Below are 13,082 nucleotides of genomic sequence, written 5' to 3' on the forward strand. Positions count from 1 at the left end.
TATGTGTATGAAATACTTGATTTTATAATTACGTAAATACCTCAATTACGCGAGAAAATTATAAAAAATATATTTCTTCTAATTCTTTTGACAAATTATCGTACATTTTTACTTCCTCATAACTTCTAATACGCTTTCTGGAATTTTTTTCAGTATTTCGCAGTGATCGATTTTTCCGTTTGTAGCTAAAACGCCTCGTTTATTTGGAAATTCAATACAGGCATTATATGAGTAGTGGTCGCCAAGCATATCTGTAAGTGTACCACCATTAGCCTCCAGCACTGCTTCCGGAGCACAAGTATCCCATTTTTTACATCCTGTGAAACAAGACTTTAATTAGAATATTTTTATACTGTATTAAGAGTTGGAAATTCCAAAACTTTTTTTTCAAAAATTTTGTTGAAAACTCCAAAACCTTTTTTTCGTTAAATTTTGTTTACAATATTTTATTATGTATTAATAGTTGAAAACTCCAAAACTATTTTTCATTAATCTCTCTGATATAATTTAAGAAAAACTTTTAATATAAAACTTTTACTAACCTGGGTTAGGAAATACGTAAGCGTGCGCCTTTCCTTCCAATAACTGTAGCACTTTAAACCCAGCTCCACCAACTTTTATCACTTCATTGGGCGCTAGCGCATCCAAAGCAGCTTGTACACTTGGACTAAAATAAAAAATAAATGTGAATAAATCTAGTTTAAGAAGTTATAGAGCTGAATTTTTTTAACAAGTTTCATTCAATAATTTTTATTTTAAATTTAAAAAGTAATTATTATTTGTTACTTAATGACTGATTCATGACATCATGATTGATTAAAGTGCACTACTTTGAATAATTAGTTTAATTGCACTTAACATACCTGAAATGGGAACGAGTTGTGGTTATAATTAGTTTATTATCGGGCGGATAAGAAGGTACAAAACCACCTATACCTAAACCTTTTAGGCCCCATATAGTACGACCTAACATTCCACCATCATTTTCGTAATAAGGCTGGTGTATTACACCACCCACTGCGCAATTTTTAATTGCTACGCCAATAAGTACAGTAACATGATCTAGGAACCCTGGAACAAAAGTTACTGTTAGTATGTATTTACTCAATATTGTAGTATAAATAAATTAACCTTGCGTATATTCAGATGTGCCATCAAGTGGGTCTACCCATATAACAAAATCTTCGTCTTTTATTTCTTGGAGTTCTTCTGGACAGTTTTGTTTTAAAAACTCTGCATCGGATTCCTTAACTAACCAATCATCTTTAACATTTAAGTCAGAACCACCTTCTTCACCGATTATTTTTATATTTGGAAACTCTTTTGTTAAAGATGCAATTATGCAACGTTGTGCCGAACGGTCGGCTTCTGTTTGCAAGTCATCTTTGCCCTTAATACAAATAAATTTAGAAAGTTACATGAATACCTTATCATTGAGATTTTTATTTTACTTGCTTTTTCTACTATATTTAAATTGCCTTTTTTCATGACATCTCTTATTATGGTACCAGCACGGTTCGCAGTTGTAATGGATAAAGCCATTACCCGCATTATAGTCGGAACAGTCATTTTATTACAATTACAATAATTTTTAAAATATATATTATGGTTTGACTGAACTTTGCGAAAGTTAACTTTTTCCGTTTGTATTGTTTTGGAGACCGTAGCAGCTGACCGCATCAATCTTGCGGTGTAGAGATTTGACAGCACAAACATAATGTATTATCTTTAATTAATGTTCAATGGTTTTTAACTAATTTAAACAAATAAAAAATAAACATTGCAAATAATTTTTTTTTCGCTAAATTTTAGAATATAAAAATAGCATTACGATATGTCTTGTCTCAGTTTTTTACAATAAAAATATCCCCAAACTTCAACAAAGTTGTTTTGATGTTGGCAACATCACACAACCTTTGGACTTTTTTTACATTTCTGGTGCTGGTTGAACATTAATTCAAGTGGTGGGTGCTTAAATTTAATTAATTCAATTATTTTAGTATTATTAACAAAAAATTCTAATAAAATTTAGAAAATGGCTCGTGTTTTAGTAGGTGTGAAGCGCGTTATCGATTATGCCGTTAAAGTACGTATAAAAAATTTATTTAAAAATAAATCAGCTAATTTTTTCAATCAACTGTTGCTTTTGCGTAATCAGTATATTTTTTTTATTAATTTATTAAATATTTTAGGTACGTGTTAAGCCTGATAAAACAGGCGTTGTTACTGAAGGTGTCAAGCATGCCATGAATCCATTCGATGAGATTGCTGTTGAGGAGGCTGTTAAGATGAAAGAGAAAAAATTAGCATCAGAAGTCATCGCGGTATCAATTGGCCCAACACAATCTCAGGAAATTATACGCACTGCATTGGCTATGGGCGCAGATCGTGGGTTACATGTAGAGGTTTCTGGTAAAGACTATGAGCTTTTACAACCAGTGCATGTATCAAAAATATTGGCCAAATTGGCATTGGATGAGAAAGCTGATTTAGTAATACTTGGCAAACAAGCTATTGATGATGATAGCAACCAAACTGCACAGATGACAGCAGCTGTTTTAGATTGGCCACAAGGGACATTCTGTAATAAAATTGAAAAAACTGATTCTGGACTAACAATAACACGTGAAATCGATGGTGGTTTGGAGACTATTAAAACCAAAACACCTGCTGTCTTAAGTGCTGATTTACGTTTAAATACTCCACGTTATGCAACACTACCTAATATAATGAAAGCCAAAAAGAAGCCATTAAAGAAAGTCACACCAAAAGATTTGGGTATTGACACAACTCCACGCATTGACGTCATATCCGTTGAAGATCCACCTGTACGCCAAGCTGGTGCTGTGGTAGCCGATGTAGATGCTTTGATTGCCAAATTGAAAGACGGTGGTCATATCTAATTTATGTGCGAAGCTTAAAAATAAATATGCTACGGACAATATTAAAGTGCATTTATTAAATTACTTTTAATTTTTGTTTGTGAATTTGAATGATTTTTTTATCGGCAATTTATACAAATGATATAATTTTAAGAGAAACTGTTTTTGTAACTAAAATATGAACTATTATAGTTTAAATATAACACCTCAATTAAAATTTAAAAAATGCGTTGAAACTAAATATATAAAGAATTTTATCAATATTAAATATCATCGGCCTTATTATGAAAATATTAATTTTCATTATGAATTCGCTTTTTTTTTAATTTTATTCTACAGATTAATTGCAGACTCTTATCGATAGTATTATTTCTGAGTATACATAGTTAAAGACTTTATTTTATAATAAACCGAGTATGTGATAACTTTCCTGCCAGTTGACCTTAGTTTGTAAAGTATGTTTTAATGTTTTAAAGACTATGAACGTAGTTCTTTAATATGAGTGAGGCATTTAACTGATTTTAATCTTATTGAAACTTGTCGGTCTATTTTAAATATATGTTTGTCAAAAAAACTCTTAAGGTATAAAAAACTTACTAAAATCATTCAATTATTCATTCGTAAAATGTTAAAACGGTTACATACTTGGTAGTAGTAAGATAATAATCCGGATAATAGTAAGAAATCATACTGAGCAGTAGTAAGATAAAAATTCGGGTGTTAGTAAGATATCATACTGGGTAGCAGTAAAATAATAATTCGGGTAGTAGTAAAAAATTATACTGGATAGTAGTAAGATAATAATCCGAGTGGTAGTAAGAAATCATACTGAGCAGTAGTAAGATAAAAATTCGGGTGGTAGTAAGATATCATACTGGGTAATAGTAAAAAATTATATTGGATAGTAGTAAGATAATAATCCGGGTGGTTGTAAGATATCATATTGGCACAGACAAATAATTCATTTCATGGTAGCCAGCTAAAAGCACAATCAGCTTTAAATTGTAGAACAATTAAGAGACAAACAAAAGCTGTGTATAACACAATGATCATAAGTGTTCGAAACACACGAAAGAGCTGTTGAATGAGCGTATGAGAAGGTGTGTGATATAGTATAGAAATTGTTGCTATATTTTCTATCCATATTGCTAGTTTGGGTGCTTGTGTGATTTATATGTTGACAATTTTCTGCAACAGCTCTTTCGAGTGTTTAGGACACTTAAGATCATTGTGTTATACATAGCTTTTGTTCACTTAATTGTTCTACAATTCAAAGCTGATTGTGCTTTTAGCTGGCTACTCGAGCTGGCTACCATGAAATCAGAGGGAGTAATTTTTTTGTTCTGCATTCGCAATCTATGTATGACTTGTCTGTGATATTGGGTAGTAGTAAGATATCATACTGATTAGTATGATATCTAAGTCATACGGTAAAAATAGATTTCTTTGCTTTCTTATTTAAACACATAAATAGATAGTCATAGCACCTCATTGCAACATACCCTATGACTACCTCATAAGTGGAACTCAAGTACAATCTAATCTGACGAAATAAACTGTAAGCTGGCAGTTTTCGTGGGGATGCTTAGTTCACGGAGTTTTGCTGAATAAAGATATTCTTGTCATCATTTTCGACAATTTCGCGTTGGTTTAAGGAATTTAAAGAATAATGAAGTTAGTTTAAAGACGAACTCAAAACACGAGTGTTTAGTTAATCTATATACAATGCTTACTAGCTTTGTAAACAGTAGAGCAAATTAGATCAAAATGATTACTGTGGTGTAGATGAAATTCATATCTATCTATTTTTTTTTTGTCGAATATCTTCACAGAATCTGCACTTCAAAAATATTTAAATTTACATAAGTCGTTTTTAATTAATAAATACAAAATTATTTTATTGCCAACAATACAAAAAAAAAAATTCAATCAATTTTCAAACAAGCTCATTAAAAATTATTTAAATCAAATTAATTCAAAATAAATCTTTGTATTTAGCTTGAGTGATTCAAATTTTACCATTTATAGTTATTAAATTCATTACATTTTTCATTTACTAAAACACATTTATTCGAAAAAAAAAGTATGAATACATTTTGTATGAAACATAATTATATATAGAATAGTTATATAAAAGTTACTTAAAAACTACAATATATATATATATATATTTGTTTGCATAGAATAGGTGAGATACATTTTTTTGTTTTAAATATATAAAATATGGACATACTTTGGACCGGTTAACATTGTAAAATTTCTTTAAATGGCATGCAATGTACAATGGAAAGAACAATCACATACTAATTTCATATAATAGTTGAGAATGTTTAGTTTTATTAAAAATAATTAAATAATTCAAATAAAAAAATTTTTAGAGATTAATAAAAATTTCAAAAGTAAATATTGAGATTTTTAAAAAAATTTTTGAAAAATGCTAATAATTGTTATTTATTCTAGGCAGTATAAATATGCTTGATACTAGATTTATAAAAAATATTTTTTTTTTATATTATGTATATAAACTATTTCAATATACATATAATTTAGTTTGTTCTGCTTTTTCCCATACATGGTATAATCTCGTTGATCATTTTTTGTTTTGTAAATATAATTTCTTTTGGGATTTATTTTGTCTATACTATTAGGCTATACTCGATTAGGCCCTACCCGCTGGTGGTATTTTATCACTGAAACGCAGTATACGTGTCAACATTGTTGTAATGCATGGAATTTGTTTTTGTTGATGCATTTCTGGAGTATCCGGAGTGCAAGATTCAAAGTCAACAGCAACACGTTGACAAACAAACGTGAGTAAGGTTAAAATATCGAGACGTTTACCATTAGCGGCCAATTCAGCGCATAAAGATTGCATAAACCATGAGCCGCGTGTGGTATTACGCCAAGAATAGAATCCCGGTACTGTAGAGTACGCAATGAGAAAGTCTGCATGCACTGGTATTTTATACGACATTGATGATTCACCGTCCGTTTCAGTTTGTGCACGTTTCATTGTAACACCAGGATCAAGACGATCACCCTGACAGGCTTGTATGAAAAATAGTTTAGGCTTGCCTGCTAATGTTGGACAATGTTGTGCCGTGAAATAACTCCATACCGTATCCAGTTTATATTGTGCATCCTTTGCATATATATAACCAAGTTCGCCATGCGATAGAATCGCTATTAGTATGCAATCATTATCGCTATGATCTTTACGTGCGGCAGTTTCTATGTATCTAGTCAATTCCTTTAGACGACAGTCTTTATACACGCTAACTTCAAAATCTAATTGTGTTAGCACACGTACTAGATTATCACAGTCTACATTAGTACCAGCACGAGCTTTTAGTGTGGGTATCTCGAAGTGTTCGTGATTGAATATAATTGCTAAGCCACGATTCTTATGACGCATATTGTACTCAGACGCATGACGGTCTGTTGTCATTTTTGCTGTATATTTATGGTAGGCACTGCCACCATAATTATGACCATTCGCTAATTGGCCAATAGCACCAACCGAGGAGTTAGTGCTGCTGGAAACCCCCGTTCCAACCGTACCGAATGCATCGGTGTTATCATCCGTATTTGTCGCGCGTTCAACGCGTATTCCAACTTGATCTTCAGCCATCATAATTTCAATATATTTTCAATTAATTACTCACTCACACGCGCTTTGTTATTAGCTATTAATTAAATACGAAATTAGGCGTTTATTATAATATTTAAAATCGTTTCTAAAAGTTTAATATAATTTGCAAAGCACCAAACAACTTGTTTATGCTAAAAACTCGTTATAATTTGTTATTAATTTTGCAATAATGCCGTTCACATCTGCGCTTTCTTTGTCGTCTTTACTTTGTTTGCGTTGTTGCAAATGTTTTTGATGATGCATTTTAGGTGTTCCATTGTGTTTGTGCTGTATAAAAAGCAAAAAAAGTAGTATTTTCTTGTATGAACTGTATGTCTGAAAGCAACTGAGCAAAAAGGTAGCATAAAAACAATTTAATTCATAAAGACGAGGGTATCTTCAAAAATTTGTATAGTATAATTACCAGTAGTTGGATAATATAATGCTATGTTCAGACAGCCAAATTTCCCTAATTTCGTAAAAATAAAATTAAGTTAATTTCGAAAATGTTCACACTGGATCAGGATATAAAAATTAATTTCATAAAAATGAAATTAAGTTAATTTAGAATATGTCCTCACTGCCCCAAATCGTATGTTTTTTATTTACAAATCGAATGTTAAAAATTACATGAATCAAACACTATTTGTGTCTGGAAAATTTTAGAAGTTGATTATTATAGCTATAAAGGATGGCATTCAATAGTTTTATTAGCTTTAGTGGATTTCAAGTATGTGAATTATTATTTTTCACTCTCTTTTAAATTAATAACAATTACAGTTTTTTTTCTATATTCAAATTTTAAAATTTGCACTAGTTTCAAAATATTTCCCGGTTTTATTAAAATCAACTGTCATTGACATTTATTTAAAAAATGATCTTTTTCGTTATCTCAACTGTATCTTTTGCTTAAAATTTATCTTACGCAAAGTTGCAATTGAAATGTCCCTTAACTTAAGTCTCCTTTTCACTATATTAAGGCCATTCTCCTTAATTTCGTTCTAACCTCAAAATTGAATTTTGTATAGAAAAAACAATTTCGCTAAAACGAAGATGAAATTAAGATTTTTGCGAAAATGTGTGTCTGCACATAGTACAAAAATGTCTATAAAGTCTGCAGTAAGAATATATATCTTTCGAACATTCGAAATTGTGTAGTTTGCTAAAATTTATATAATACTAAAAAATAGTACTAATGACATTTTTCGGTTGGTAAATCTTGGGTAACTTTTTAAATCGCGATTTACTTTTAGTGCAATTTTCATTTTTAATTGGTAAATCTTGAGCGAAGTGTATAATACTGCAGATTATACTCCAGCGTTTCAAGATTATCCTGAAATTAACAGTTCTTTTATATGACTTGACAAATAAAGTGTGAGTTGATTCGATATATGTAATGGCGTTTTTGATTGGTAATTCTGGATTCAATCTAGATTTACTATAGATCTATCAAATTTTATTACCCAATCGAACAATCAATCGAAATTTAATTATAAATATCTACTAACACTACTACAAATAAGTTAGGTTACTCTAAAAACGATCGATTGGGCAATAAAATTTGACAGATCGAGATTTAGTATAGATTGAATCTACATTTACCAATTGAAAACATCATAATAGAATAGAATATAATAGAATAGATAATAGAAATAAACGATTTGATTAAAATTAAAATATTCTACAAATTGCTTAGAGTTAGTTATCGATAAAATATTATGATAGTATAAACATGGATGCCAAAAACACTACGGAATTTCCGTTGAAGACTTCTTTTTCATATCATGAAATAAATGAGTAGATTTAAAAGCTTTATGATATTGTTCTGATAACGTCTCGTAGCTTTAATATATTGGAATAGAAGATAATTAGATACTTTTTACTTTTATTTACCGGATGTTAAGCTATATAAAATATAATGTAAAACTTTACTTGTAAATTGTGTCAGTTGTTCACTGTAGTAAATTAAATTTAAAAAAAAACAGGGATTTTGTCTAACAATGGATCAGAATAGTGCATCCATACTAGTTGTTTAAAGAACTGACTCTAACAGAAGAGCAGAAATACAGCTTTATGAATAAAGTCAAAAATGGATTATTTGATATCGGCAGATAAAAGTAGTAGATAAAGGCATTCCAGTATACTGCTACCTCTGGTCTAACTTAACAACATTGTTATTTAAAAATATATAAATAAATAAACTATGTAATAACATAGTTTACGAATATAAAAAAAATAGAAGATAAAAGGCTCCTCGGCTTGCCTTAGAATGATGTGGCGAGTTTATAGCAGATCTTTTCAGGACTGACTATAACCGAAGAGAAGATATTCAGCGTTACGAATGCCAACAAAATATCATGGTTTTTTTAATATCAGGATTATATGAGAGCTAACGGATCAGTATTCTCTATATCAGTATTCTATATATTCTATTCTCTATATCAAATTCGAATCATATAGAATGTTATTTAGAGAGTCAATCATAACTCAGATTGATCTATCTTATAAAGATAAAACTCTTATTAAGATGATCGCTTAGGTAATCTGCCAACAACCTTAGCTCTGCTTTACATCAAAAATAAAATATTTTAATAGCGTAAAGACTCGTCAGGTTGGTTCATGCTATCTTGAATGAGGAAAATGTGCTTTACAGCGTTGTTTATATGCTGACCAAAGCAGTTCTTTTGAGGGTCCTTCAACGAGCGATCATTTGAGCTCAAGTGGGTTTTGATTCACACCACTCCACGCCTTGCCTAACCTAACTTCTACATATATAGTATAAGCTAAGAAAATATTTACAAGATTTGTGTTTGTATTGTTTTTTTTGATATTATTTTCTCATATTAATGTTACAATATATTTTCAACGCATAAAAGATATATATAATACAATATAACTACAACATAAATTTTTAAAAATTTGCAATGCAATTCTGAATTGTATAAAATTTGCAAACATTTTCTTAACAATTTGTATATGTATATAAAATTCTGGGGGTAACATATATAATAGGTATATAACACTTTATTTCACTCAATTTTTCCTTGTTAAAATTTCATAAAGGTAATTACAAAAACAGGTCTAAATAACTTATTCATATTCAAATATTAAACCACTGCCTTTAGTATTCTGATCAATCCATTCGTCAAAGCGTTTCGACATTTCATCCGATATATAATTCTTCCAATCGCCAATTTTTCCTTTACGTATAAACTTACAATCACCATTTTCTTTATCTCTATGTTGATCTCCATTATTTATCACATTGTTATTGTTGTTGTTGTTGTTATTGTTAAAAATATTATTATTTAAAATTGGATCTAAGTTGACAGCTGGATTTACTTGCATTTTATCAAATTTTAAATGTTCACAAATTTTTATTAAACTCTCATCGGTGAGCTCGTATTGTACGTTAAGGAATTTTGCGCACTTCCGTACAATGCTTGGTAAGTTCTGATTCATATCTTCATATTTGATGAAAAGTACATTAGGATCCTGACTACGTTTCCAAAATGGTAAAACGTGATTCCAATAAGAACCAATTGGTGAACGTTCGTCGAGGAAAAGTTCAAGGAAGTCTTCAAAAGGACCATGTAATCCATGCATTAATTTACAGTAATAATAAAACGAAACACACAAGTCTTTGGGATTTCGAGAAGTATATATTATCTGTATACTCAAAGTTGTTTAATGAATTAATATCAAATGAAAATAGTTGTAGTTGATTAAATACCTTAGGTTTCACACTTTCAAAACTCTGTGGTAATAAGTGCCAAGGCAAATGGGAACGTATAAATCGTGGCCGCGGTGTGTTACGAACCACATCAACTGTGTTTCCAATCGAATTGCTAGTTTTTAAGCAATATTTTTCTAAATTTTTGCAATATCTATATGAATTATAGAAATTTACTTACGCTACCCATTCGTGGTGGTCCTCGCTAAATAATGCAGACAATTCTATTAGTGGACATCTAATTTGTTGCATTTGCTTGGCACCTTCATAATCTAAATTATTTCCCAGCAACCACACCATTTCTTGAGCCCAAGTTGAGCCTGTACGTGGATACGAGACTAACCATACATCGTCTGAAAAAGTGGGCAGTTCTCTAATTGACTGACCAACATCCGCAAACTTACGCGGCAAGACTACACTGCCCGGTAGAACCTCAATAAAACATTCTTTCTTCGGAAACAAGGCATCGATACGTGTTGATATTTCTTTGTTCAGTGGCTTATATGAGATCTCCATACTTTCTTCTGCTCTATGAAATTAAATTTTCTTAACTCTTGCACTTGTTATGTGAAAATTGGACATCCGCTTTAGGCAGCACTCGCTGAAAAACTGTAGCTTCAATTTTCGTTTGCATTCAACTGTGGCTGGAAAACTAGCAAATTATTGCTTCAGTGAAAGTAAAAGCGCAAATAGATACATTGAAAACCGGCATCTTACCAATTTAGCTGGCAAGTCAAATTGATTTAATGATACATTTTGCGCTTGTCAACTTAGTTGTGGTTTTATTTTAACAAGTTTGAAATTCCTTCCAATAGTAAACATGCATTTCTGCAAGCGATTGATGTCATGGCTAAAAGAAAAATTAAAAATAGATCAAAATTTATTTTCTCATGACCTGTTCAGGCCTTGTAGGTGTTATAATCATACGTGTTATAAACCCGAATAAGTGGTATATGGTATTTCTTTAATAATCATACTGCTCTTTACTATATATGCGTAAAACATCTAATAATCTCCTCACGCTATACTAGAGGCATTCAATAGAATATATTTTTTGATAACTATTTTATGAGTATCCGATGTTAAAATCAATTAACACAATATACAAATTTATTCAATGTTTTTACCACAAACTAAGACTTCAAGACACCAAAAATCATTTCAATACATATTATATATATAAATAATCCTTAGATAATTTAATAAATCTTTCGTCCTTATCGATGAACAGTCCGACAAACAGTCAAAACAGTTCTTCCTCAAAAAAACTGTTTTTCTAGAATCCAAACCTCGGCTGTCAAAGATGAAATACTTGCTTGTTTCTTACCAGTAAAAGTATTCATAACTTCTAAAAAGAGTATTTATGAAAAGGTACAGTTCTTTGCATTATTTCTATATACCAGTAACCAGAGCGAAGTACAGTAAGTCTTGTGATATTCATGAAGTCACTGTTAATACGTTCACAGCATCCGATCTTGTTATTAGAAGGCCATCAAGAAAACATTCAGCAATTTCATGGAGATACCTCGTAAATATATAAGTTCTGTTGTAGGTTTGTTGGTGGATTAAAGCCGTTTAGGGAGCCATACTAGGAGATTTCGTTTAATTTTTATTGTCGCAGCTTTGGAATGACTATGAAAGTGCTTTACATCTACTTTGTTGCTGTGACTATGTTTGGAGGTTACTTTTTTAAGCATTTTGGCCAGTTCTAGAACCTTTCTTTAAAGAGCATTTTAGGCTTTACCAAACGTTTAATAGGATTCAAATCTCTGAATACTTATACGATAACACAATAGACCAATAGACGTAAATGGATTATTAGAATCACCGGTGTGTTCTAACCTAAGTTACACCAAACGCAAGTGTGTTCTTATCATAGATTATATCATTAAAAACTGAACAAGTGTTTTCACAATTTTTAGTTGATGGCATATATAAATTGATAAATATCGGAAAAAATGATAATTTGATGGTGCAACATCAGGTTAAAAAAGGCGATACATTAGAGCTTTTCAGTCAATATTCTTTAATTTTTGCGAACTCCTATTTATTCTTTTAATCAATTCCGAAATTTATTTTCAATTTCTTGTTTGAAGTTCAATAATAGTGGCTAAAAGAAATCCAAATGTACCATTTAGTCAGGCAGTAGTAGTAGTAGCCCTAGAAATCATATTGCTTTCTGATTATTCCGTGTTCCCACCATTTATGTAGCTTCATTTTATTTGTTATGCATATTTTTTCGCTTTTCCTAACATTTTATCATAAATTTTAAAAATGACTTAATTATATCTGTTAATGAAAATTCGGTCTATTAAATTTTTTTCACTCAGTTTATTAGGTACTAACATATTGAACTTTACTTTATAATTAGTGTTTATATGAAAATGATTGAAAACAGTATTGTGGTTGATCAAATGTAGTGGTGAGAGCTAATCATTTTAAAATTTATTCTAATATCTCGTTCCTCCATTTACATTGGTCGTAAGCAGTGGAACTAATTTGTTGTCCATGCTCTGGATAACGTTTTGTTCAACATCTCTGATATTCAATGAAATACAATATTTCGAATAAAGTGCCAGCTAATTGCACTAAACTAACTCCTTTTTATCCATCTACTTTGGTCGCACGCATTAGACCATCTCTTAATAACCTTTGTTCAACATCTTTATTATTATATGAAATACAATATTTCGAATAAAGTGACAGCTAACTGCACTAAACTAAACTAAATTATAAACTAACTCCTTTTAATCCCTTTACATTGTTTGCATGCAGTAGACCAGCTCTTGATAACATTTTCTTCAATATCTGTGATATAAAATGAAATATAATATTT

At 30.5% G+C, this 13,082-nt stretch overlaps 4 protein-coding genes across 4 annotated transcripts; 1 reads left to right on the forward strand and 3 right to left on the reverse strand.

Moving 5' to 3' along the window:
• Window positions 1-95: 95 nt before the first annotated feature.
• LOC119685830 (3'(2'),5'-bisphosphate nucleotidase 1-like) lies at window positions 96-1,789 on the reverse strand. Its single transcript, XM_038100216.1, has 5 exons — window positions 1,456-1,789; window positions 1,132-1,390; window positions 864-1,071; window positions 543-667; window positions 96-317 (listed from the first exon to the last, which is right to left on the reverse strand). Exons 1-5 carry the CDS (start codon window positions 1,714-1,716, stop codon window positions 109-111), a joined length of 1,062 nt encoding a protein of 353 aa, XP_037956144.1. The 5' UTR covers window positions 1,717-1,789; the 3' UTR covers window positions 96-108.
• An 82-nt stretch (window positions 1,790-1,871) lies between these two features.
• LOC119685832 (electron transfer flavoprotein subunit beta-like) lies at window positions 1,872-3,135 on the forward strand. The gene is made up of 3 exons (XM_038100219.1): window positions 1,872-1,964; window positions 2,033-2,086; window positions 2,193-3,135. Exons 2-3 carry the CDS (start codon window positions 2,036-2,038, stop codon window positions 2,901-2,903), a joined length of 762 nt encoding a protein of 253 aa, XP_037956147.1. The 5' UTR covers window positions 1,872-1,964; window positions 2,033-2,035; the 3' UTR covers window positions 2,904-3,135.
• Window positions 3,136-5,500: 2,365 nt separating this feature from the next.
• LOC119685831 (caspase-like) lies at window positions 5,501-6,762 on the reverse strand. The gene has a single exon (XM_038100217.1). It carries the CDS (start codon window positions 6,514-6,516, stop codon window positions 5,542-5,544), a length of 975 nt encoding a protein of 324 aa, XP_037956145.1. The 5' UTR covers window positions 6,517-6,762; the 3' UTR covers window positions 5,501-5,541.
• Window positions 6,763-9,603: 2,841 nt separating this feature from the next.
• LOC119678913 (luciferin sulfotransferase-like) lies at window positions 9,604-10,762 on the reverse strand. Its single transcript, XM_038091000.1, has 3 exons — window positions 10,428-10,762; window positions 10,247-10,361; window positions 9,604-10,182 (listed from the first exon to the last, which is right to left on the reverse strand). The coding sequence occupies exons 1-3, from the start codon at window positions 10,760-10,762 to the stop codon at window positions 9,604-9,606; spliced, it is 1,029 nt and encodes a 342-aa protein (XP_037946928.1).
• Window positions 10,763-13,082: the final 2,320 nt, after the last annotated feature.

The sequence above is a fragment of the Teleopsis dalmanni genome, chromosome 2, assembly GCF_002237135.1.
Source record: "Teleopsis dalmanni isolate 2A chromosome 2, ASM223713v2, whole genome shotgun sequence".
Classification (NCBI taxonomy): domain Eukaryota; kingdom Metazoa; phylum Arthropoda; class Insecta; order Diptera; family Diopsidae; genus Teleopsis; species Teleopsis dalmanni.

Excerpts from the sequence above, each read along its gene's own strand:
- LOC119685832 (XM_038100219.1), top strand. The coding sequence starts at position 2,036 with ATGGCTCGTGTTTTAGTAGGTGTGAAGCGCGTTATCGATTATGCCGTT. Across the intron at positions 2,087-2,192 it reads TTATCGATTATGCCGTTAAA|GTACGTGTTAAGCCTGATAA; the intron begins GTACGTATAAAA and ends TAAATATTTTAG.
- LOC119678913 (XM_038091000.1), bottom strand. The coding sequence starts at position 10,762 with ATGGAGATCTCATATAAGCCACTGAACAAAGAAATATCAACACGTATC. Across the intron at positions 10,362-10,427 it reads GACCACCACGAATGGGTAGC|CAATTCGATTGGAAACACAG; the intron begins GTAAGTAAATTT and ends CTTAAAAACTAG. Across the intron at positions 10,183-10,246 it reads TTGAAAGTGTGAAACCTAAG|ATAATATATACTTCTCGAAA; the intron begins GTATTTAATCAA and ends TTGAGTATACAG.
- LOC119685831 (XM_038100217.1), bottom strand. The coding sequence starts at position 6,516 with ATGATGGCTGAAGATCAAGTTGGAATACGCGTTGAACGCGCGACAAAT.
- LOC119685830 (XM_038100216.1), bottom strand. The coding sequence starts at position 1,716 with ATGTTTGTGCTGTCAAATCTCTACACCGCAAGATTGATGCGGTCAGCT. Across the intron at positions 1,072-1,131 it reads CACATCTGAATATACGCAAG|GGTTCCTAGATCATGTTACT; the intron begins GTTAATTTATTT and ends CTTTTGTTCCAG. Across the intron at positions 318-542 it reads TTACGTATTTCCTAACCCAG|GATGTAAAAAATGGGATACT; the intron begins GTTAGTAAAAGT and ends CTTGTTTCACAG.